The 26,187-nt window shown below is 40.1% G+C and overlaps 2 protein-coding genes across 3 annotated transcripts in view; one reads left to right on the top strand and one right to left on the bottom strand.

Annotated features, from left to right (window-relative positions):
• Positions 1-26,187, bottom strand: part of LOC123874784 (ubiquinone biosynthesis monooxygenase COQ6, mitochondrial) — a 29,488-nt gene that overhangs the window by 1,292 nt on the left and 2,009 nt on the right. Inside the window, exons 4-9 of the mRNA XM_045920280.1 lie at positions 3,925-4,032; positions 2,397-2,567; positions 2,104-2,198; positions 1,818-1,925; positions 1,212-1,327; positions 169-335 (exon numbers count right to left, since the gene is read on the bottom strand). Of these exons, the coding sequence (XP_045776236.1) occupies positions 169-335; positions 1,212-1,327; positions 1,818-1,925; positions 2,104-2,198; positions 2,397-2,567; positions 3,925-4,032 (765 nt within the window). The remainder of the gene's footprint in view (positions 1-168; positions 336-1,211; positions 1,328-1,817; positions 1,926-2,103; positions 2,199-2,396; positions 2,568-3,924; positions 4,033-26,187) is intronic.
• Positions 10,424-25,953, top strand: LOC123874779 (transient receptor potential channel pyrexia). Of its 2 annotated transcripts, XM_045920270.1 has the most exons (14): positions 10,424-10,559; positions 11,755-11,917; positions 13,292-13,508; positions 14,051-14,207; positions 15,797-15,931; positions 17,125-17,353; positions 17,957-18,202; positions 20,550-20,779; positions 21,540-21,678; positions 22,500-22,693; positions 23,162-23,321; positions 23,746-24,041; positions 24,842-25,039; positions 25,433-25,953. In XM_045920270.1, the coding sequence occupies exons 1-14, from the start codon at positions 10,518-10,520 to the stop codon at positions 25,823-25,825; spliced, it is 2,799 nt and encodes a 932-aa protein (XP_045776226.1). In that variant the 5' UTR covers positions 10,424-10,517; the 3' UTR covers positions 25,826-25,953. The 2 variants fall into 2 exon arrangements, with proteins under 2 accessions (XP_045776226.1, XP_045776227.1); XM_045920271.1 differs by lacking the exons at positions 10,424-10,559; positions 11,755-11,917 and adding an exon at positions 12,144-12,159.

Raw genomic sequence — 26,187 nt, 5'->3', positions numbered from 1 at the left:
AAACTCAGATACTTTAGATCGTAGGCGCGGAATAGTCCAAGAAAATCAGTTCAGCCGTTTGAAAGTTATCAGGTCTTTTCGGTCTTTTCTAGTTACTGTAACCTTCACTTGTCGGGGGTGTTATAAATTTTTAATTTACACTTGTTAAACATAAAACTGTCTTGTTACCTTGATGGGGTGTAAAGCGTTGGTGATCTGTAGGCCGACGCTGCGTGCCAGCACGACAGGCGGCAGCTCCACGCCGTACAGCCGGTACAGCGCGTCTACGGCCAGCTGCGTCGGCACGTTGTGGCGCTGTCGAGAACTCTCGTACTGTTCCAACCAGCTGGAGTGCGCTGGAAATATAATGGAATAATTAATGAAATGGAATAATTTTAGGTAGGATTTTTATCTACAAAAACTACAAATTAGAAAAAAGAGCTCAAAAATCCGGATTTTGGAGCGTGAAACCTGGACATATTCTTCTATTCTCTTTTACCTCATAAATAAAATAAATTATTACTGTTATTTATTAATTTAAAATCTTTTCTCTCATCATTCAAGAAACAATAAAAACAAACTCAGTCTGGATATTTATCAATTTCCAATAGCTTACAAAATGGATTCCTTAGTTGAAATAAATTTGTAAACCCCGGACAGTATGCAAAACCTCCGCCCGGACGCTTCCGGGCGCCATGCAAACTAGGAAACCCGGACGGATGGCAACCCTTTTTAGAGTTCCGTACCTAAATAGGAAAAACGGAACCCTTATAGGATCACTTTGTTGTTTGTCTGTCTGTCTGTCTGTCCGTCGTCGTTTCTGTCAAGAAAACCTACAGGGTACTTCCCGTTGACCTAGAATCATGAACTTTGGCAGGTAGGTAGGTCTTATAGCACAAGTAAAGGAAAAAATGCGAAAACCGTGAATTTGTGGTTACATCACAAAAAAATTAAAATTTATTCATGAACAAAAATTAGTATTTTCGTTTATGACCAAATAATTAGTGTTTTCACTTTTCAAAGTAAAATAACTATAGGTACCAAGTGAGGTACCACATGAAAGGGATTTACCTGTACATTCTAAAACAGATTTTTATTTATTTGCATACATAATAAGTAGTTTTTGATTTATCGTGCAAAATGTCTCGGTGCGCGAGTCTGACTCGCACTTGGTCCGTTTTTTTCTCATATTACATGATTTATCAAACATTCTGTATAGAAAGTTAACTTACTAATATCTAATCCAGCGTAAAGAGCGTCTGATAGGAGCTGCGTAAGGTCTTTAATGTCTCCAAACCCGAGGTTTACTCCTTGACCCGCCAATGGATGCACACGATGAGCAGCGTCCCTGTTAAAAAAGACCATTATAAAAATAATGGAATTAATCGAAATAATTCTTATTCTGATTCTGCTAAATTTTAGAGTATTTGCACCTTTTTCTTACCAGTGTAACAAGAAAAGGACGGACAAATTTACTTTAATTGAAAACTGTCAAATCTCGTGACTCTCCGGTGCCGTGCCGGTCTTCAGTTTTTAAGTTTTTTTTAAATATTAAATTAAAGACTCAAAATTTTAGTGCAGTATAGTATAGTTAATAGTATCTACTATTTACATAATATGCCAGAAAAAATAAAAATATTGCTAGCTTAGAGAATTTTAATTTTTGACAGATAACTTTTTCCTCATGTTTGAAAACTTCGATAAAAGATGGCCGCCTTAACACAGCTTTTCTGTTTGGCGACCATTTTATTTGCGGACGGAACGCGAACGTTGCTTCTGTCCGAAAAAAGACCTGAGTTACCTACATATCTAAAGAAGTTTTACTTCTAAGAACTTACCCTATAAGAGCGACTCCTGGCGCCACGTATCTGGTGCTGTGTCCGAAGCCCAGGGGGAACGCGGCCCTCGAGCCGGGGGCGATGGCGCGCACACTGGGCGGCAACTGCCTCTGCGCACCGTCCGGCAAGCCCGCCCGCCGCAACACGGAGCCTACCCACGACACACACGCGTCCACCGTACTACTGCGCGGGTATTGCTTCCACTGGGGACAGAGTCGCAATGTTAACGCCGAGATCGAAGCGGCGCTAGAGCTGTGCAACAGCGCGCACACTGGGCGGCAACTGCCTCTGCGCGCCGTCCGGCAAGCCCGCCCGCCGCAACACGGAGCCTACCCACGACACACACGCGTCCACCGTACTACTGCGCGGGTATTGCTTCCACTGGGGACAGAGTCGCAATGTTAACGCCGAGATCGAAGCGGCGCTAGAGCTGTGCAACAGCGCGCACACTGGGCGGCAACTGCCTCTGCGCGCCGTCCGGCAAGCCCGCCCGCCGCAACACGGAGCCTACCCACGACACACACGCGTCCACCGTACTACTGCGCGGGTATTGCTTCCCGTATTATGCAGTATACTCACCAGAGCATCGTTGAGCGCGTCGACGAACCTCTCCTCAGGTAGACTGAGCAGGTCTTTGGCCTGCGCTTTGGTGACGGACCACACGAGCGAGCTGTGTGTCGAGTCCAGCGGCAACAGCGCCACGGGGCCAGATGGCAAGAAGCGTTGCCACGCTGTGGTGTTTTCACTCTCCTGTAATGAAGGATTTTTACTGAAATTATTCACTACCCACACTGTTGGTCCAAGTTCTTGCACATTACCATCCAACATTGAGTGGTACCATCGAACACCTCATGGTATAAGTCGAGTGGAGGGCACACTTCCTCAAGGTCATTCTCCAGCTAAGTGGACAGAACAGTCCCTTTCCCAAGGAACACGCCGGTCTCCGTGTGTGCACGTAATGCCACCAACAGAAATCGCTGGAGGAAAATTAATAGCCACGACCAAGAGTGAGCAATTGAGAAGAACTAAGAAGAAGCCATGTTATACTAATGTTTGTTTGTTGGTTTGTCCTTCAACACGCCGCAACGGATCGACATGATTTTTGCATAGATAATATACATATGGTTAAAGACTTAAAGAGTGAATTTAATCCTAGAAAATCAAAGAGTTCCCACGGGATTTTTAAAAACCTAAATCATCTAGAATTTCATACTCTTTTTTATTCAGCAATAGAATAATTAACATAAACGAAAGGATAAGAAGGTTTTTGATTATTTCTTTACGACATCATCTAAAGCCGTAAAGGTAGACGAATATCGCAATCACAACACGTGACGCTCAGTTATAGAACATAGTGACATTTGTCACGTGGTACCTTACAACAATATTTCACAAATACAAGATCTTTTTACCCGACTACGGCAAAGCCAAAAGGTACATAGGTTTGTATTTAGGTGTGTTCCACCGTAGCACCTGAACTACAGAGTCAATTTTGATTGGTGAGGCGTCAATCGGTTCGTTATTATGGTTCGGTTTTTTTATGCGAAAAAAGCGGATGTAACATCAAAAACCAGTCAAGTGCGAGTCATACTCGCGCACTGAGGGTTCTGTACTCGGATATTTTTTCCAGAATTTGCGCGATAAATCAAAAACTATTATACATAAAAACAAATAACAATCTGTTTTAGAATGTACAGGTAAAGCCCTTTCATTTATGATACCCCACTTGGTATAGTTATCTTACTTTGAAAATTGAAAATACTAATTATTATTATTTGATTTGAACACATTTTTTTTTGTGATGTAACCACAAATTCACGGTTTTAGGATTTTTCCTTTACTGGCGCTGTAAGACCTACCTACCTGCTTCATGATTCAACGGGAAGTAGGTACCCTATAGGTTTTCTTGACAGACACGACAGACGGACAGACAGATTTAACAAAGTAATCCTGTAAGGGTTCCGTTTTCCCTTTCGAGGTAAGGAGCCATAAAAGGTCCTGTACACAAGCACACAAGCAATGTTTTTGGACAATACGCCTCGTGTTCAGATCGGCCTACTTATTTGGCGCGCAGTATATCCACTATAACTATTAATTTTATTAATACCTCGGCCAAATGAAGAGTCGCAACGATGCCCATCTGGTCGTAGTTCCAGGATATGTACTGCACTCCCATTGCTTCCCGAACTTTGGAGTTGGCTCCATCGGCTCCAATCTGAAAAAAAAAAACAAAAAAAAACTTGGCTTTCATGTGACCTCTATACCTACTGGTACTGTGGGCATAGACTTTTTGATACGTACGTCTAATGTAACGTTTTTTTAAATACGACTAATTTTCTTATCTAACTTTAAAATTCCTTATCAAAACTTTTTAGAGTTCCGTACCCGAAGGGTGCCAACGGGACCCTATTACCAAGCCTTCGTTGTCCGTCCGTCTGTCAGCGGACTACATCTCGTGAACCGTAATAGATTAGAGAGATAGGTAGAGATTATTTTCACAGAACGTAATTGCCGCTGTAACAACGAATCATAATAAAAATTCTAAAATGACCGCCACGAAAATTTAATAAAATTAAAGTGTTATTTCTTGTACGATGGTACGGAACCCTTCGTGCGCGAGTCCGATTCGGACTTGACCGATTGTGATTTCTTGTAGATAGAACACTTATTTGGATGGTACTTTTAGCTATTGAGCCAAATAATTTGGTACACTCATGCTAAAATCTATTCCTATATCCTTCAGTCGATCGACACAGATGGTATGTATTAAATTTTCATCTCAATACTTGCACCTTTGCATCCAAACATATAAATATTTATCTAACCCCATTGGCACACATGCCCCAGTTTCGATATAGGCAAGTGGCGGAATAGCGTCACAAATCACATATTTTAGGCGCCATTTTTCTCGGAAATCAAAGGAATTATTAATACAAATTAGTTTCGGTAACGGGAAGTCGAATATTTTAAATGACGCTCTCGTTCAAATACGCTTTTCAGCTGTTATAAAGAGGAAATTCACAGAAGAACAAAAGCGACCGACATAGCTCAAAGGATTAGCAAGCTCAAGTGGCAATTGGCAGGTCATGTCTGTCGCAGAACCGTCGTAGAACGTAGACGGCCGATGGGGCAGACGTGTTCTGGAGTGGAGACCGCTTACCGGTAAACGCAGTGTGGGACGACCTCCAGTCCGCTGGACCGATGACCAGAAGTAGGTGACGGGGAGCGGGTGGATGAGGAAGGCGGAGGACCGTGTTTGGTGGTGCGCTCTTGGAAAAGCCTATGCCCTGCAGTGGACGCTTTCAGGCTGATGGAATGGAAAAAAAAGATTTTTTCGTAGTGCGCTCGAAAAAAACGAATGTAGTTTGGCTTTCATTTGAATCAGTCAATAAATTCGTTCTAGGAACTAATATCTGTGTCTGTGGTTTTCCAGATTTTCGTTCCACCGTGTGCGGAACTCTACAAACATGATTCATAATTCAAGGTTCTTGCCTACATACCTACATAGTGGACTTGAAAATAGCAAGGCACGGAGCTCATCACTCAGACGTACGTCTAAACACGGGCTAAAACAGGCGTATTAACGTGTAATAAATGGGAGAGGGTGTTTGTATCGCAAGGCTAATAACAACATCTTTATCAGGTTTTTAGGTTTCCGTACTTCGAAAGGAAACAAAGAACCCTTATAGGATCACTTTGTTGTCTGTCCGTCTGCCCGTCTGTCCGTCCGTCGCCGTGTCTGACAAAAAACCTAAACGCTAAAGCAAGCAGCACGGCAGAACGTTCCAAGGAAATTTATCACACTAATATTAAAATTTTCAAAAGAAAAATAAAACCGACTTCAAAAACCAAAAACACTAAAAAGTAGAAAATAATTTTTGTTTAGCACACATGTTAATGTACCTAGGTATGAAGTCGAGCGAGCATATTAAAACAAAATTAGAAATCCAAGAGTGAAGCTCGCCCGACTTCATACCTAGGTACATTACACGTGTAGCTAAATAAAAGTTATTTTTTACTTTTTAGTGTTTGTGGTTTTTGAAGTCGGTTTTATTTTTCTTTTGAAAATTTTTTATTTCACAATTTTTAGTGGCCCACTGTACTATAATATGCTATGCCCAGTTAATAGTTTACTAAGCTATTACACTGATCGCGAGCAATTTGCTCCTATCTATTGAGGAGTTCTGTTCTCCATCTCCGAAGATATTCATCAGATCTTCACCAAATTTATATGGGACCACCTGCACAGTATACCCTTTCAAACAAAAAAAAAAAAATTTCCAAATCGGTCCAGGGGTCTTTAAGTAATCGGGGAACATACGGGGAAAAAAATAAAAAAAAGATTCCGACGAATTGAGAACCTCCTCCTTTTTTGGAAGTCGGTTAATGAAGTAAATAGATACGAGAGTGGACACCGCGTATCAGCAAGCGCAGTGCGGGACGCCCTCCGACCCGCTGGACTGACGACCGTAAGAGGATAGCGGGAAATGGGTGGATGAGGAAGGCGGAGGATCGTTTGTGGTGGCGCGCTCTTGGGACGGCCTATGTCCACCAGTGGACAAAAAGTAACGCAAACAGGCTGATTGATTGAAATAGGTAAGTCGGATGGGAGCTAGGTCTCGAACTGTTTGATATACCAGCAATGTGATTTCCGAAAACCTGCATCAATCATTATCACAATCGCAATTGTTGTGTTTGGTTGAATTTATGGTATTCTTGTTGCAACAATGCATTGTAGCCAATAGTAAGCGAGCGTCAACCAATCAGGTGATTGCGATCGTGACATTATAGCTGTCGTTCTGCCGCAATCGAGCACATGGTTCCTTGTAGTACAATTTCAGAGGAGTGAAGTCTTAAGAGTGTTGTTGACCGCTTGTTTCACAAATGTTTAAGTTAAGGAATATTTTTAGGCAATTTTTTACGCAATACATTTGGTTTGGTAGGCGAAGGCGTGGCTCACAAAAATACACGGAACGTTTTAAAAATAAACTGAATAATATTTATCTACTTTGATACCTAGGCATCGCATTATTCTTTACCAAAGCAAATTATATTATTTAGCGCTCCGGTACGATGACGTGTAGAAACCAAAGGAGTATGGGTTTAATGAAAACTGCCGTACCCCTTACAGGTTAGCCCACTTCCATCTTAGACTGCATCATCACTTACCACCAGGTGAGATTGCAGTCAAGAACCAACTTGTATCTGAATACTAGCTGATACCCGCGACTTCGTTCGCGTGGATGTAGGTTTCTAAAATTCCCGTGGGAACTCTTTGATTTTCCGGGATAAAAAGTAGCCTATGTGCTAATCCAGGGTATAATCTATCTCCATTCTAAATTTCAGCCCAATCCGTCCAGTAGTTTTTGCGTGAAGGAGTAACAAACACACACACACACACATACATACAAACTTTCTCCTTTATAATATTATAAGTGTGATAAAAATAAAAATAAATGATAGCAAATTAAGCTTTTATTTCCTTGCATATAGACTTTCGCAAAGTCATGACGCTTGCTTCTATACAACACTTAATATCTCCTGAACAGCTGGTTACTGGTTCTTCTCTGTTGAGATTGGCCACCGTGGCTGACTTTCGGTCAGGGAGAAAAGATAGATAGACAGATAAATAGATGGATAGAAAACTTTATTGCACACAAAACACGAAATAATCAAGACAAAACAAAGAAACTAAAACTAAAGACAATTCTATGCAAAGGCGGTTTTATCAGAGCAATCTCCACCAGGCAACCTTTGGTCAAAGGAGAAACTAGGTGTAGAAAAGTTTGGTATTCTAATGAAACAGACTTTAGTGGAATTGTACAGCACATAGTTACACTGTGATTACAATATGGTTTCCAGTTAAACTACTATTAGTATGAAGGACCGCCACCTGCACTTCATAACTCTATTTCTATGGCAATAACTACACTGGCATGCACAATGTTTCATAGGGTTGACACTTGACAGTGCCTTTAACAGGGCTCTCTCCGTCACTCGCTTCATACAATCGTAGTTCCAATTTCATTTGAATATTAAGCAACCAAAGTCCATGAAACTTTGCAGACATATTCTAGAAACTAATATCTGTGTCTGTGGTGTATTAGATTTTTCTAACAATATGTAGTTTTAAAATTACAGGGGATCAAAGATTTGTATGTAAATTTTTAAGACCGCGTAACTTTGAAATTTAATATTTTAACAGAAATCTGGAAAATCACAAACATAGATATTAGTTTCTAGAATATGTCTGCAAAATTTCATGGACTTTGGTTGCTTAATATTTAAATGAAATTGGAACTACGTTTGTATGAAGCGAGTGACGGAGAGACCCCTTTCAACGATTTCATTTGCTGGATATAAAAATCACGAAGGACTCCGTTTTTCCGGGAGTAATTTTCCAGAATTAAAGGCATTCTATGTCCGTTTTTTCGTCAAAATCGGTTAAACGGATAGACTTATAAAGTCCTGGAAGTTAATGGCATGATTTCCAGACATCTTCATTCCTGATTGTGTTAGGCCAAAAAGTGCCGAGAATAACCCTGAAGCATTTTTTAAGGAAAACCTGAATTCTGTGGATGCGCGATTTAGTTTTTTCCCACGTTTCACGATTTATATTACCTAATAGTACCTAATTTATTCCATGCATAATCATAATCTTTTCATAGTTTTATCAAAGTATCAAATCTTAAAATATGTTATTGAAATTCATTTGAAAACCCTAATCCAGTGGTTAAGCCCGGTCTAATAATGGAATGGGAGTTGGAAGCAATTGTTTGCATATTTCACCAGCACATATGGTTCCGGTAAAATTATGACAGGTTTAAACAATGATTTTGGCGTGTACGTACAATTTCATCGGCATTTGGTAAATACTACATGGCCGTGATTAGATCTTGGCAATAGACAATTCAAAAATTCAAAATTGAAAACATTTTTAGTCAATTAGACTTTTACAAGTTCTTTTGAATCGTCAAAAGCATCTACCACTGGTTCGGAATGCGTTTCCTTCCGAGAAGAACCAGCAAGAAACTCGGCGGTTGCTCTTTTCAAAGATTTGATGTACAATATTATGCATGTATAAAAGCAATTGAAGTCCCGCGCATTGCTGGAGCGAATTGCAGGTCAAACCCACGCTCTTTTATCATTTACATAATGTTCGATAGTAGACAATAGACATGGATGGTCGGATATCAATATTTGTTGATGTATTTATTTTAAAGACAATAACTCAACGGGTCGCGAAGCTGAAGTAGGAAGAGTACAGAGTTCGAAAACCGATAGACGTTAAGTAGGTCCCAAGGTTGCTAAAATGGCGACCTTGGATAACCCCATATAATGAGGACACAGCAGAAGAGAGTTGATTTCACAGTTTGAAAAAAGGATTTGGCACAACGGGTGGTCGAAGTGCACCAGGAAAAAGGTGGTGAGGGTGAAATGGCTTGCGGTGGCGTGCGGTGCGGTTGTAGAAAAAGGAGGGTCGAATGACATCAACATCGCAATTCCAGAGTGAACTAGAGTAAGGAAATTCTCGGTTTGATCCTGAATCGACGATCTGTCCAATATTAAGGTTATGCTCCGTCAAATCAAAGAAACCTAGTCGTTTCCTAGTCTACCTAGCGTCAAATGTAGCGTCATTTGACGCCTGTAGGTTAAGCTTTGACGTTTTGTTAGAAGTTCTCAAATTGTCGTGAACTGTGCCAATTCTACGCAGTCACACCAGATTATGAAATTGATGCATGAATCAAATTAGAGTTTTCTAAAATAAAAATAGAAGCTTCAAAATGAATGTAATAAAACGTGGTAAAATATAGCGAGACTCGGGAATGTCATCAAGGACGTAGGCTAGCCGCTAGACGAAATAATATTTTGAGAAACAAGTATAAATTAAAAATTTATAACACCCCCGACAAGTAAAAGTTACAGTAACTAGAAAAGAGCTGATAACTATCAAACGGCTGAACCGATTTTCTTGGATTATAGCTAAGAACACTCTCGATCAAGCCACCTTTCAAACAAAAAAAAACTAAATTAAAAATCGGTTGAGCCATTTAATATCTGATGACGTATCATTTATCAAAATCGGTTGACCCATTAATATCTAATGACGTATCGTTTATGAAAATCGGTTGAGCGGACATACGCACATACAGGTCAAACATATAATCTTCTGCTGGAATTCGTCGCAGTCGGGTAAAAACAGTAGATATCACACTAATAATATTATAAAGGAGAAAGTTTGTATGTGTGTGTGTGTGTGTGTATGTTTGATACTCCTTCACGCAAAAACTACTGAACGCATTGGGCTGAAATTTAGAATGGAGATAGATTATACCCTGGATTAGCACATAGGCTACTTTTTATCCCGGGAATTAAAAAAAACCTATATCCACGCGAACGAAGTCGCGGGTATCAGCTAGTGTAGAATAAATGCTTTGACTTTTGACTTTAAAGCGTTCTAGGTACTTACAAGATTTAATTGAGCCAGAGAACCAAACTACGTTTGTATGGAATACGCTGGAAGCGCGCTAGGTTTACTTCAAACAATTAATTTGTATATACTTTTAAAATATTCGTTGGGCCATGATTAATATTTTGGTGGGCCGAGACGCTTTAGGAACCAAGCGATCATTTCAGTTGCCGGCGAATCGCGGCCCGATCACGTCATGAACATGCGCGGGAGTTTGTGCTAACCGCCTCATGCCTTCCCTGAAAACCACGAAAAGTGACAGGAGCAAAAAGGTTCCAAGTATTATCCTCGTATGTTAGTGGGTTTTAGTGAATAAGGAAATGTGCTCAAGTGCTCAAAATTAATATAGGTTGATATATATTCAAAAGATGTTTATGAGACACTTAGCGAATCAGCCCCCCGATTGTGTGAGAAAAACATATTACCGGACTAGCTGATACCCGCGACTTCGTTCGCGTGGATGTAGGTTTTTTAAAATTCCCGTGGGAACTCTTTGATTTTCCGGGATAAAAAGTAGCCTATGTGCTAATCCAGGGTATAATCTATCTCCGTTCTAAATTTCAGCCCAATCCGTCCAGTAGTTTTTACGTGAAGGAGTAACAAACATACACACACACACACACACACACACACACACACACACACACACACACACACACACACTTATACAAACTTTCTCCTTTATAATATTAGTGTGATTTCCGATTCGATTCGATTATCCGGACCTCAGTCCCGATATGGATTATCCGAATTGCCAACCAATCAATCAATATTTTACGCCAAATGACAATTACCTACCCCAATTACCAAATAATTTAAACTAAATTATGATTAAGATTGCAATATTTTAATAATTAAAGAAAATACACGTATGTATGTAGGTAAGTAGATACATACGAGTACGTACGTCCGAAAATGTATATTTCTTTTTTTAATATACATTGATTTTTGTTGACAAGTTCGATTTGTATTTGTTGTTTTGAATAAAGACCTAATATTATGAACAACAAGTGTAAATTAAAAAATTATAACACCCCCGACAAGTGAAGGTTAAAGAATAACTACAAAAGAGCTGATAACTTTCAAACGGCTGAACCGATTTTCTTGGATTAGCTAAGAACACTCTCGATCAAGCCACCTTTCAAACAAAAAAAAACTAAATTAAAATCAGTTCATTAGTTTAGGAGCTACGATGCCACAGACAAATACACAGATACACATATACACACGTCAAACTTATAACACCCCTCTTTTTGGGTCGGGGGTTAAAAATCGCTTTTCTAATAGATTCAATTATCCGGATTTCCGATTATCCGAATGCCTTACGACAACAATTAGTCCCGTAAATCAAGTCCCTACCTACTGTATATGAATACGATTTTCTAGGCTTAATTTCAGTTATGATCAAACGGCTCTACACCAATGGCTATGCGGTCATCCTAACGTTTTACTGTCTTATTGGCATAGGGGTTTCACGAAGGCAGCGCGCGATGGCAGGACGAGATCAGCGAGGTGACGGAAGACGACTCAGACGAGGTGGAGGCTGGCTACATCTCCAGTGACGAGTCGGCGCACGCGGCCGACCTGGGCGACCGGCTGAGGGTCAAGTCCAGGGATATTTGGGAGTTGGGTGGGTACCTAACCTTTAGTCTCCCTTAACCTTTAGTAGTTTAGTTTTGACGGCCGTCCTAGCGCAGTGGTAGGCGCTGTTGTTTTATCAGTGGCAAGTCCCGAAAAAAATAGTCTTCGTCATTCAATGCGTCCGTGTATTCAGTAGGTAGTAGGCTGGCTACATCTTTCATGACGACTCGGCGCACGCCACCCGGCCCACCTGAGCGACCTGCTGAGAATCGAGGGATATTTGGGAGTTAGGTGCGTGCTCTTTAAAATTTAGTATTACTAGTGGTAGTTATTTTCCGATGCTCAAAAACTACATTACTTTATATGCCAGTTTCCACTTTTCAGGTAATTTTTTCAAGGCAAAAAACGAACAGGCAAATGGGCTTTCCCATGTCTTTCTCTTTGCGTCGTAAAGTCGTAGATACAGGGAAATGGGCTTTCCCATTTGTTTCTTTCTGCGTCCTATTACTCATTGTTGAGGACCGTTTTCTATTTATCCCCCCTTTCCATTAATACATAATGGTAGGAGTTTTCTTGGGATAATAATGCGGTGGGCTCCCATATCTCTCCGCATACTACTCGACTTAGAGAACGATATCGACTTTTAGGTTTATACACAGGTCTTAGTGATTATAACCGGGATCGACGGCTTCACGTGCACGGGCACGAGGCACGGAGGAGACAAAAAGGCCCAATTCGACCTCCAAAGCCGGTCACCCATCCAGTCAACGACTCGGATGAACGTTGCTTAACAATTGCAATCGATTGATATTATATCTCGTCACAACTGGGCCACACATTCCTTCCTAGCCTTCGAACTGATATTTTTGTTTAAAGTTTTTTGTTTAAACTTTTTGTTGGGTAATGTCATAACTACTCGTACATGCTATGTTCTCACGGTCAAGAATAATAATTTTATGTAGAGCTGAAATAATAATATCATCTAATTACCTTTGTTATCATAATTTTAATAACCTTAAAAGGTACCTATTGATTATTATTATTTTAAAATTATTGTTTGTCTGTATTTCACTCATTATTTTTTAAGGTGCTTTGTTAGTTTACCGCGTTTGTGGTTCTACCAATCACACTACCATTGTAAAGGCGAAAGTTTGTATGTATGTGTGTATGTTTTTTACTCTTTCACGCAAAAATTACTGGACGGATTAGGCTGTAATTTGGAATGGAGTAGATTATACCTTGAATTAATACATAGGCTACTACTTTATATACTTACCGTAAAAATCCATGGGTTCCGCGGGATTTTTTAGACTATAACCACGCGAGCATATTGTAGTTTAGTTTAATACAACTGGATCTTTACTCATTATACCATTGGATTCTAAATCATTTCAAATCAAGTCTGAATATTTTACCATTCCAGAAGAAATTCTACAGTCATTGCATAAGCTTCCTCTCTCCGATGAGATATCAGCGTTAGTGGAAACCGGGCACTACGAAGATGCTATCAACTTCGTATCACAAGATGAAGTGGCAATCCGCACAGCAGCACTCTGGGCTTGCTGGATGGGCAAGTGCTCCTTTCTGTGTAAGCTGCTGAAGAATGGAGCTGATCCTAATAGCACTGATGATGCTGGGAGGTATGTATCTTCTAAATGTATAAAAGGAAAAGGTGACTGACTGGTTGACTAACCTATCAAAGCACAGCTTCAACTACTGGACGTATCGGACTAAAATTTGGCATGCAGATAACTTAATAGCTATCTGCATGCCATCCGCTAAGAAGGATTTTGGAAAATTCTGCTCCTAATGGGGGTAAAAAAGGGTTTGAAGTTTGTGTAGTCCACGCGGTCGAAGCCCCGGGCATAAGCTAGTCCAAATATATAAAACGAAAAGGTGACTGACTGACTGATCTATCAATGCACAGCTCGCAATTCACTGCACGGATCGGGCTGAAATCAGGCATGCAGATAGCTATTAGGACGCAGACGGCTGCTAAGAAAGGAGTTGCGAAAATTCAACCCCTATGAAGGTAAAATGAGGGCTTCAAATTTGTACAGGTAGTCAACGCGGATGAAGTCGCGGGTATAAAATAATTCAATATGATGGTTACTTAAGCATTGCTAACCCCAAAACGAAGTTTGGCGATTCAGATTCAAAATTTGAATTTAATTTTTTTAAGGTCATGCTTACACCTGAGCTGTTTAGTGGCGAAGGAGGAATGTGTGAAGTTGTTGCTGGACCATGGAGCGGACCCCAACCTGTGGGACTCCAACACTGAACGAAAAGCGACGCCGTTGCACTGCGCGGCGAGCGCTAAGTCTTTGTCTTGTGTCAAGGTGAGAATTTTCAGAACTAGTACTAGTTCAGTAGGATCTAGTTTTTTAAACTAAAAAGGCATACGCTCAGTGGGTGGCAAAGCTGAAGTGGTAATGGGCAGGGCACATAGTTCGAAGAACCGATAGACCTTGGGGTCTCAAGGTGCTGGAAAGCGCAGCGTTGTTAGACCCCCAACTAGGTGTACGGATGAGATCAGGCGAGTCCCACGGAGCCGCTGGATTCAGGCGGCGCAAGACCGTGGCGTGTGTTCTTACAAGAGACTATGCCCAGCAGTGGACGTTTATCGGTTGTTGATGATGAGGCATCTCTATGAAAATTGTGATAAGCTACCCGGGCAAAGCTCCTCGTTGCTACGGCGGAAAACTTCGGCAAGCTACGGGAGTTCGCGCACCACTGGCACAAGAGGCGGAACAGCTCGGAGCCGTGATCAGGGACCTGCGCAAGGAGAAGAACGGATCCGGACCGCGTGGCACGCGGGGATCTGTGTATTGTGCTCGTCTGCCCCAGAAAGGGGAGAAAGACAAAAGGGACAAGGAGGAGATAAATAATTTGTAGGGAGTCAAGAATGCGCCCCTGGGAAACACGCCCAGAGCAAGTACCGGGGGGCTCTCCCGCGATTCGGCCCATATAACCGAGAGGTTGGTGGGGCCATGGGTGGTTGGAGGGTTGTACCCGGGCAAAGCTACGGGACGGGTCGCTAGCATTTAACACACAAGTAGAGACCAATATATTTTGCTACCTTGCTTTCAATTGGAAGCAAGGCATTTAGATATTTTTCTATCTACAATTTGATTTTGTGAGGTAAGGAAAACTTTGTATTGGAGTGACATTTGTTTATTCACGTTTATTTATGTGAAAACGTGCAAAGTGTTGTGTTGGTACTTTAGAAACGGTGTGCGTTCCGTTGAATTCTTATTTCAAGGAACGGGGAAACTTTAGAAAATATTTGTCAAGGCCATTCGATGAGAGCTTGTTTAAAATTTAAGCTTTCAGGTAATTGTTACAACATAGGTAATTTTTTATTTAGACATTTAGAAAAAAGTATTTTATTAGTATTAGTTTCAGTACGAATTGTTATAGACCTAAAAATAAAATTGTAGGAGGTACATTTCGTCTTTTTAAAGTACTCATTAGTAGGTACCTACATCCTACAGGACTAATCAACTAATTGCACATGTTGAGTGATGACTAAATTATTACTTTCAAGTCACAATTAATTATTTTCGAAAAAACATTACGTACCTAGAGTACGCGACAGGTCGAGATGGCGACCGAGGTGAGGACGCCCCTCAAACCCGCATAGCCCCCGCGCTAACCCGCTGCGGGTGAGTGTACGTGTGGGTGTGCGGGGCGTCCTCCGCCTCATACCCCGATTGCCATCTCAATCTGTCGTGTACTGTACCTAAGTATTATACCTATATTTTAGTATTTACCTTAAAATGTTGTTAAACTTGATTCGTAAAAAATCCCGTTACATTGAAATTAATAAAACTTCAATAGGTATTTCGTAGAAAGATGAAGGGAGACTATTGCCATTTCGCGGGAAAATTTGGACTAGAGTATTAACTAGATTTAATAATATTTTCAGCTATTGATAAGCCATGGCGCGGATGTCAACGCAGGCCTGAATGAACACTCCCCGCTGCACTACGCGGTGCTAAGCGACGCGCCGGAAGTCGTAAGCGCCCTGCTAGAGGCCGGCGCGTGCCCTGACACGCCGCAGGTGCGTGTGCTTTATATCACACATCATACACCTTGTCAGACAACACTAACAAATCCGAATTCACATACGATTGATGATTTACCTCTGAATGACCAACTGACTTAGCTCTGAGGTATACGAGTAAAACATTACACTTCACACTATCACACTAATCACACTAATATTATAAAGGCGAAAGTTTGTATGTGTGTGTGTGTGTGTGTGTGTGTGTGTGTGTGTGTGTATGTTTGTTACTCCTTCACGCAAAAACTACTGGATGGATTTGGCTGAAATTCGGAATGGATATAGATAATATACTGGATTAGCACATAGGCTACTTTTTATCCCGGAAAATCAAAGAGTTCCCACGGGATTTCGAAAAACCTAAAACCACGCGGGCATCGGCTAGTACTTCAATAAAGATTAGATTTTCAAACAAGAGAAATTGCCATCTAAATTGTCAAGCCCAAGGGGCACTTTACTATAAGTAGATGGATTTATAGAAACTTACATTTAAATCTTGGTCATGAGGCAAGTATTTGTATGGTGTTAAATGATATTATGGTGATAATGACAATGACCGACCGACTTGAAGCCCACAAAAAATATACTTACCAAAAAAGTTTAATAACTCATTGTTTCAGAAAAGACCAGCTGAGTCACTTTGGCATTTGTTTTGAAATTATTATTATTATATTTGTTTTGCCCTTCTGTGAGATTAATAGATCTTTTTGGGATTTACGTTTTCTCTGTATTTCACTGTTATTTGAACCTACATTTTAGACATTTCTAGAATCATCCTGACTACAGTTTAATATTTAACCTGGTCTTTCCAGATGTTCAACTTCAATATCTGTTTTTGTTAAGAAATTAAAATGCACATGATTTGATGTGAAAAAGGGATGAGACATTTAAATTTTGAACATCAAAGTTAATTATTCATTGTTACAATAATTATTGCTTAGATGGTAATAACATAGTATTCTTGCAGCAACTATGGCTTTTACTAGCCTTACTAGAAGGCCGAAGTTTTAACCACTAAGCTATCACAACTTCCCCTAGGTTATTCAAGGAATATTTCCTCCAAACAAATCGCTACGTCCCATGGTTTTGGTTGTGCATTGTCTTCCAGTCACTGTAAAATACATATAAATAAGAAGAAATATCTCTCTCGTCTTTTTGTCAATGAAGGCTACCTTTCTTGCAATTCGCAGGTATTCACAGAAACTCCTCTACATGTAGCAGCATCGTTAGGTTCTGCTGCATGTATGAAGTTGCTGTTGAACGCAGGCGCAGATGTGCGTGCAGCTTTAGGACCAGGTCGAGCAACGGCCTTGCATTTAGCAGCAGTTGATGGCCATGCGGAGTGCGCGGGGCTTTTACTGGAACACGGGGCACATATTGATTGGCCGAATTCGAGAGGACAGACTAGTCTTCATCTAGGTAAGGACTATTTGATTAGGAGCCTCGCATCATTTCGGAAATTCAAGGTCAGTAAGCAAAAGGACACCTGATATCCAAATTCTATACTTACCTACCTGCGTTCATCGAGTAATTGTTGTAATGGAGTGGAAAAAACAGAGTTCCCTCGGGATTTTTTAAACCTAAATCCACATGGACGAAGTCCATTGGAACCAATGACTTCTATGTATACTACTAGTATACATAGAAGTCATTGATTGGAACCGTTGAGCCTCGCTAGCTCATCGGTTGAGGAGCAGACTGAATTCCGATAGGTCGGCGGTTCAAACCCCACCCGTTGCACTATTGTCGTACCCACTCCTGGCACAAGCTTTACGCTTAATTGGAGGGGAAAGGGGAGTATTAGTCATGATTAGCATGGCTAATATTCTTTTTTTTTTTAAAAAAAGAAGTCGCGGGCATCATCTCGTTTTTTTGAAAAAACATGACTCATGCGGCGTTACCTCGCTCTGAGGCGTTCCATGTAAGGCTTGAAGTGCAAAAGAGATCACAATCGGCCTTTTTTGTCACGTTCAACTAACGTCAGTAAACCGACTTTACAGACAACCAATTTTTTTTTTACAGCGGCATTAGCTCAATCAGTGGAAGTAGTGGAACTACTAGTGGCCAAACGCGCCGATGTCCGCGCAAGGGACGTTGACGGAAGGACGCCACTACACGGAGCGATCGTAAGGGGCGCTAGAGCCTGTGACGTTGCGCGGCTATTGCTGTCGGTGGGCGCGGACCCTAATGCTCCGGATAACTTTGGCTATACCCCGCTCCATATTGCAGCGTTGAACGAGTTTTCTGCGTGTGTTTTGCTGCTTCTAGGTAAGGTTTAGAGGGAATCACTTTTCTACAATCATACGGTTAAAAAGAACTAACTACCTAGATGAAAACGATATCTTGTTTTCATAAAATAATGCCCTGTGGTCATACTAAAAACTTTATAAAATTGAGGAAGCGCCGAGTTTCTTGCTAATTTTTCTTGGTAGGAATGGCATACCGAAGTGACAAAATAGATTTTCACTTGCTCAAAAAGTTAATGACGAAACAGTGAAATAAGAAAAATCTCTTCTTTCAAAAATAATGAACTAATTAAGGGCTTTAGAAATGACTAATTAGGTACAAGTAAGAGCCGCAATAGCCTAGTAGTTAGTTTTTAGACTCATTGTTTAGGTGTTAGATTTTAATTTAAGAATTAGAATCAAAGACTTACCGTCATAGACTACAGGCCCATGTTTAAAAATGGGTGGGTCATATGAACCACCAGGTGACGTATACAGGACGATATAAGAGCATAAAATAATAAGTTTCAGCACTATGCCGTCACTTGTAAGCTGTCCAACAGAGTGCTGGTGAGAATTGAAAAGTGCAGGTAGAGTGAGTACATTTTGGTCATATATTTTTGTACGGCATTTTTACCATCGATAGATCCATGAAAAATAATAAGAAAGCGCGCAGTGCCGTAAAAAAATGGTGCGCCACAAAGTCAGTAAATGTTTTGATTTTCTGACAATTTCCGGGGTAAATTTGGTCATTTAATTCTGTACGGCACTAGTTTCATACTGTTTCAATACAGCCTCTAATCCATTATTCCGCAACGCCGTACAAAAATCATGCGACAAGGGGAAAAAATTGAGGGTAGCAACCCCCTCTCTTTCCGTGGTCCGGGGGGTGATTTGAAACAACATAAAACTAATTTATTTTGAAAGTGTTTTATGCATAGATAATATTTTTTTACATGCCGTACATTTTCGTTGGTCCAAAGGTTTGTAGGGGATGTGGATATTATATACACACCCGTTCACTTCAGTTAGACGGCATAGTGATTTTATCATATTATCAATTGTTCTCTTCAAAAATATGTTAATGCCGTACAGTATCAGATGGCCATAAAGTACTACCCTTAAAATGGTAGCGTCATTTTCATCAGCCTAAAAGATATGGTCTGCATTAAAATGTACGGCATAATTTTTTCCTAATTTATTTATCTTAATACTATTTAAAACAAGGGAAAAGCGTAGAAAATTGCTATATTTTATTAATCTATGAATATTTAAACTTTTGCAATAAGTTGAAAAATTTCAGTTTTTGTATTTATCTATTATTTTTTTTAGAACAGTTTCTTTTGAACGGCAATACTATATAACAATAGTATTTTACACTATCATGTTAAAAAAAAAGTTGCCGTACAGAGTCAAATGATTTTACAGCTTTAAAAATTAAGTATACCATGAAATTAAGATAATTATTGATACACATTCAAATGAACACTAATTTTTTTACGGCATTATTTTTAATAGTACTTTTGAGTGCTAGATAATGTTTTGGAACCAAAGCCGTACTTTCTCAAATCACCCCCCGGACCACGGAAAGAGAGGGGGTTGCTACCCTCAATTTTTTCCCCTTGTCGCATGATTTTTGTACGGCGTTGCGGAATAATGGATTAGAGGCTGTATTGAAACAGTATGAAACTAGTGCCGTACAGAATTAAATGACCAAATTTACCCCGGAAATTGTCAGAAAATCAAAACATTTACTGACTTTGTGGCGCACCATTTTTTTACGGCACTGCGCGCTTTCTTATTATTTTTCATGGATCTATCGATGGTAAAAATGCCGTACAAAAATATATGACCAAAATGTACTCACTCTACCTGCACTTTTCAATTCTCACCAGCACTCTGTTGGACAGCTTACAAGTGACGGCATAGTGCTGAAACTTATTATTTTATGCTCTTATATCGTCCTGTATACGTCACCTGGTGGTTCATATGACCCACCCATTTTTAAACATGGGCCTGTAGTCTATCAAAGTTATCAGTTTTAGACCATTTTTGTGACGGAGGCTATCTCAAAAGTTTTTGTCCCTGAATCTAGTTTATCTTTTCGTTAGAGAACTATTTACATACTTACCTACAACTTTGTACGGAACCCTCGGTGCCAAGTGCGAGTCCAACTCGCACTTGGCCGTTTTTTCTGTTAATTACGTTTAAGCATATTTGAATTAAACACTTACTTTTAAGATGCAACATTTTGGGAATTGAAATTCAACATTTTGCAAATTCAACATTATGAGAATTCAACATTTTAGGAATTCAATATTTTGAGCCTGAAGAATCACGATGAATTAATTACAAGGGGAAATAATATGAGCGTTACAATACAATTACAGATTACGGAGGCGATGTGACCCTACGCACTAACGGTGGAGTGTCAGCTCTATCGTTCATAGTGCGAAGGGTTCCGGATGTGATCCCGCGGTACATAAGCAAGCTTGACGACGCCGTGCATGTCAGCGAGCACGAGGTCGGCGATGTTGACTGCGAGCTGACCATCGACTTCCGACCCTTGGTTCCTTGTCTCTCCCGAGGAGAGGCTGAGTTACTTCTCGCTTTTGTAGAGGTAATGGTTTTTTTTTACTATAGGCTGATGGGAAGTGATGATGTGGCCTAAGATGGCGTTTTGGTAGAAGGTGCCTATTCACTCTTGTATTAAAGATACCCGCATTATAATGGGTAGGAAACAGTGATCTCGGAAGAGTATTCCAAACCCTAGCCATGCGTTAAAGAAATGATGACGCAAAGCGTCTTGTGCGCGTGTAGGGAAAAGGTTGACAACATAGCTCTTGAGCACACTAACGGCGGAATGTCAGCTCTATCGCTCATAGTGCGAAGGGTCCCGGATGTGATCCCGCGATACATCAGCAAGCTTGACGACGCCACGATCACACCTGATGGTGAGTGTTTATGTGGCCTAAGGTGGGACGCGTTTGCCTAGAAGGTGCCTATTCACTCTTGTATTAAAGATACCCGGATTATAATGGGCAGAGAATCTCGATAGAGTATTCCAAATAGCCATGCGTATACCTTATGATGACGCAAAACGTAGTACTATACCTGAATTTGTCTTGGTGTTGCTATCTTAACGTTTAAAAAAAAAATTGCATTTGTATCGAGTGGGGTGTCAAATGAAAGAGGAGAAAATTCTGAGTTCATGAATATAAACATACTACAACATTAAAATATACCAAGCGACAGAAATACAATTTTACTACAATATTTCAGCGTTTATTAAGACGATCGCAGTCGGGTTTTAGTTTTCAAGTTTTTCTTATGCATGAAACTTATGTATGAAACATCTAATAACAGATTTTTATCAACAGGTGGGTCGAAAAGACCTTTTGAAGCATCCAGTAGCAGAGACATTCCTTTTCTTGAAGTGGCGCAGAATAAGAAAGTTCTTCGTTTTAAGTTTCGTTTACCACGCGATATTCATCACATTGTACAGCCTTTATATTCTGCGTATGTATATTTTTTATTTATTTATATACCAGCTATATTTTTCATTATAATAATCACTATACCTAGCCAGATTTATTTTTCAGAAATTAATCAAGCATAATATTATCACATAATTTTTTAAAAATAGTCAATTCAGACAAAAATATTGTTGAGAAATTAAACAAGTATATCAGACTTAAGGATTTTTTATCTAAAAAACTGCGTTATAAAAAAAAATATGTTGCAAAAATGTATTTAAAAAAAATGCGTTTTGTTTAAAGCTTTCAAAAACTTTACTTTTTTTCTATTTTTTAACCCCCGACCCAAAAAGAGGGGTGTTATAAGTTTGACGTGTGTATCTGTGTATCTGTGTGTCTGTGTATCTGTGTATCTGTGTATCTGTGTATCTGTCTGTGGCATCGTAGCGCCTAAACGAATGAACCGATTTTAATTTACTTTTTTTGTTTGAAAGGTGGCTTGATCGAGAGTGTTCTTAGCTATAATCCAAAAAAATTGGTTCAGCCGTTTAAAAGTTATCAGCTCTTTTCTAGTTTTCTTGTAGAAAAGAAGGTAAGATAACCCTTAGGTTCATAATATTCAAGTGTCAATTGACAAATGTCAAGCTGTCAAGATGGACGTTGCCTAGATATACATAATTATTTATTTGAAAATGATGTTTTGGAAAACTCAGATACTTTGGATCGTAGGCGCGGAATAGTCCAAGAAAATCGGTTCAGCCGTTTGAAAGTTATCAGCTCTTTTCTAGTTACTGTAACCTTCACTTGTCGGGGGTGTTGAAAATTTTTAATTTACACTTGTCAAATGCTTTATTGTGGTTTTAGAGATATTCCTGTGTGAAGACGCGACTTGCGACGTGCCAAGTTATCTGCGTCCAGTGCAATACGTCATAGTACTCTTGAACATATGCTTTATGATCAAAGAAATATTTCAAGCGTGCCTCGACTATTCCGCCTATATCCGACAGTGGGAGAATTGGTTGCAGCTGCTCATAGTTATAGGAGTTTTCTTATGTACGGTAAGTACCTACATCCATACTAATATTAAATCCGAAAGTGTGTCTGTCTGTCTGTCTGCTACCTTTTCACGGCTCAACAGTTTAACCGATTCTGACGAAATTTGGTACAGAGTTAGCTTATATCCCGGGGACGGACATAGGCTACTTTTATCCCGGAAAATCAAAGAGTTCCCATGGGATTCGTAAAGACCCATCCGCTCAACCGATTTGTATGTTTGGTACCGAGGTAGCTTGCATCCATGTTATTGACATAGATAACTTATTATCCCGGAAAACCAAACAATTCCCACAAGATCTTCAAAAACCTACATCCACGCGGACGAAGTCACGGGCATCCTCTAGTACAAGATAAAGATAAACAGCACTAAAACTCGACTACTACCCGCGAACTGGCGATAGATAGAGATAGATACAGTAAAATGGTATTTCTGTCGCCGAATTTTTTTGACACTGGCCGAATTGTTTCAGATACCAACGTGGTATCGAGATAATGGAGTGACGAACTCCAACACGTCGAACTGGCAACACGATGTGGCGGCCATAACTATTTTCTTTTGCTGGTTCGAATTGATGATGATCATTGGACGATTCCCTACTTTTGGATTATATGTGCAAATGTTTACAACAGGTACGTTCTTTATTGGGTTGAAAATTCTTTGCCCTTTATCCACTTTGTATTTTTATTTTAAATTAGAAGAGTACGTTGAACAAAACAACACACTGATTTGAGAACCTCCACAGTGGCTGACCGAAAGTCAGTCACGGTGGCCAATCTCAACAGAGAATAACCAGTAACCAGCTGTTTGGGAGATAGTGTTGCATAGAAGCAAGCGTCATGACTCTGCGAAAGTCAATATGCAAGGAAATAAAAGCTTAATTTGCTCTCATTTATATTTATTTTTATTCAGATACAAGTTAGCCCTTGACTGCAATCTCACCTGGTGAAAAGTGTTGATGCAGTCTAAGATGGAAGTGGGCTAACCTGGAAGGAGTAAGCCAGTTTTTAGTTAACCCATACCCCTTTGGTTTCTACACGACTAATTCCTTTACAGTGACTGTGAACTTCGCAACATTTCTCCTCGCCTATAGCTGTCTGCTCATAGCATTCGGCCTAGCATTTAGCGTGCTCTTCAGCAACTACCCAGCCTTTCACCTCCCAGCTGGGCTGGTCAAGACTGTCATGATGATGTCCGGGGAACTTGAGTATGAGGACATCTTCTACAACAACTGTACAAACTCGGAGATATACTACCCGTTGACAGCGCACGCAATGTTTCTGATATTTGTGTTGCTTGTGACAGTTATATTGACGAATTTGTTGGTCGGTTTGGCTGTGAGCGACATCCAGGTAAATTAACAACTTTTTTTTTTTTAAATAATTATAATAATTAATAACGTGCCCCTGACTATAATCAAACAAAGGGATTTGTTTGATTCAAGTGCATATGGATGACCCACCCGTTCATGACAAAGTACACAAAATGCGACAAGAGTGACAAAGACCTTTGTCTAGAACAAGTGTAAATTAAAAATTTATAACACCCCCGACAAGTGAAGGTTACAGTAATAAGTAGAAAAGAGCTGATAACTTTTAAACGGCTGAACCGATTTTCTTGAATTATAGCTAAGAACACACTCGATCGAGCCACCTTTCAAACAAAAAAAACTAAATTAAAAGCGGTTCATTAGTTTAGGAGCTACGATGCCACAGACAGATACACGGATACACAGATACACACGTCAAACTTATAACACCCCTCTTTTTTGGTCGGGGGTTAAAAAGTCACGTCTACTGATTGTGATACCGACGATGATCGATAGCTTATATCCTCGGCTTTGCCTGGATGAAATATAAAGTATCTTAAAATGCTGTTTTAGTCTATGTTATAGAAACATTAGACCCAGTTGTCTGAACTGTGTTCAGTCGTTTCTCTTACGATTTCACAGGACTACTTCGCTAACATTACTGGCATATTATTGTAAATCGTACATTTGAAAAGAGCAACCGCCGAGTTTCTTGCTGGTTCTTCTCGGTAGGAACGGCATTCCGAACCAGTGGTAGATTATTTTGACGATTCAAAAGCACTTGTAAAAGTTTAATTGAATAAAAATAATTTGAATTTATAACAATGTTTTCTTAATTTCAAGGCACTACAAGAAAGCGCAGGCTTGGACCGCCTAGTCCGTCAAACGCAACTTGTAGCCCATTTGGAGAGCATGCTCTTCAGCTCCTTGCTGTCATGCGCCCCGCAGCAACTGATGTCGGTATTGCGCTGGGGAGCCTTGCTGACCGCTTCGCATATGCGCACGCTCAACATAAGGCCCAATGACCCCAGGGAAAATAGGGTAAGGAAACGAAATATCCCCTATCCCTTATTCGAGCTAATGTAGAGCGCTTTCTCTTACACAACTGCATAGAAGTGAAAAGGATGCACTATGATTGTGATTGGTCAGCTTCTATTTGGGAGGTCGGGAACCGATCCCGTTCACGCGTTTTTTAAGCGTTTAAATATCACTGGCTTTGGAAAGAAACCTGGAGGAAACCTGCATGCCCAAGAGTTTTCCATAATGTTCTCAAAGGTGTGCGAAGCCAGCTAATTGGCACTTGGCCAGGGTGTTAGCCAAACCCCTTCTTATTCTGAGAGGAGACCGTTCTTAGGTCCTCAGACTGAAATAATGAATCGATCTTCTAAAAAAGTATCTGACCCCAATTTTCTAAAATCCACTTAATTTTTTCAGATACCAAGAGAATTGATAGCGTCAATATACAAAATGGTGGTCAGCCGTAAAGCGACAAAGAAAAGCGTACGAAAGAATAACAACTATGAATGCCGAATAAAGCAGTGCAAAGGCGAAGAGGACCTAGAGAGACAAGTCGTCAAGAGAAAGAGCTATTTGTACGACCGGTTCTCAAACGAAAATGTCGAAAGGAGAAAGAGAACCACTTCAGCAACTGTAGAAACCAGAACCAGACCAATGTCGTTCAATATTAACGCTATACAAGAGATATGTATGGTTGACATTAAAACCCAGTTGACAGAATTGACAAAGAGAGTCAATAAGTTGATTGAAACCACTGATGCAAAATTAAGTTCAATTGAAAAGAAATTAGATGATAGGCAGCCTCCTTGAGGAAGTTTTTTGGAAATTAGTCTAAGATTGTATTATTTTAGTTAGTAAAGATTTTGTTAATGTATTTATAAACATAAATAAGAGTGAAAAGGTTTTTTTACTGATATTAAAAGAAAACCTCTGCATTATTCAACCTGCATTTTATCTGGGAAAAATCAAAGACCACCACCGCAGCAAGATGCAGCGCAGCCATCATGTTATCTATATAACCTGGCATATGCCCACAATTTCCCTTTAGGGTCTGAATTTAACAAAAATCCTTTCTTAGTGGATGTCTATGTTATGATAGCTATCTGCATGGCAAATTTCAGCCAGTTCCGTCCAGTAGTTTGACCTGTGCGTTGATAAAGCAGTCAGACAAA

Source organism: Maniola jurtina, chromosome 19 (assembly GCF_905333055.1).
Source record: "Maniola jurtina chromosome 19, ilManJurt1.1, whole genome shotgun sequence".
Lineage (NCBI taxonomy): Eukaryota > Metazoa > Arthropoda > Insecta > Lepidoptera > Nymphalidae > Maniola > Maniola jurtina.
The sequence above is the reverse complement of the archived record's forward strand: the minus strand, read 5'-3'. Positions and strand labels throughout refer to the sequence as shown.

Coding starts and splice junctions, on each gene's coding strand:
- LOC123874779 (XM_045920270.1), top strand. CDS start 10,518: ATGCCTTCCCTGAAAACCACGAAAAGTGACAGGAGCAAAAAG. Junction 10,560..11,754: donor AAAGTGACAGGAGCAAAAAG/GTTCCAAGTATT, acceptor TTATTGGCATAG/GGGTTTCACGAAGGCAGCGC. Junction 14,208..15,796: donor AGTCTTTGTCTTGTGTCAAG/GTGAGAATTTTC, acceptor TAATATTTTCAG/CTATTGATAAGCCATGGCGC.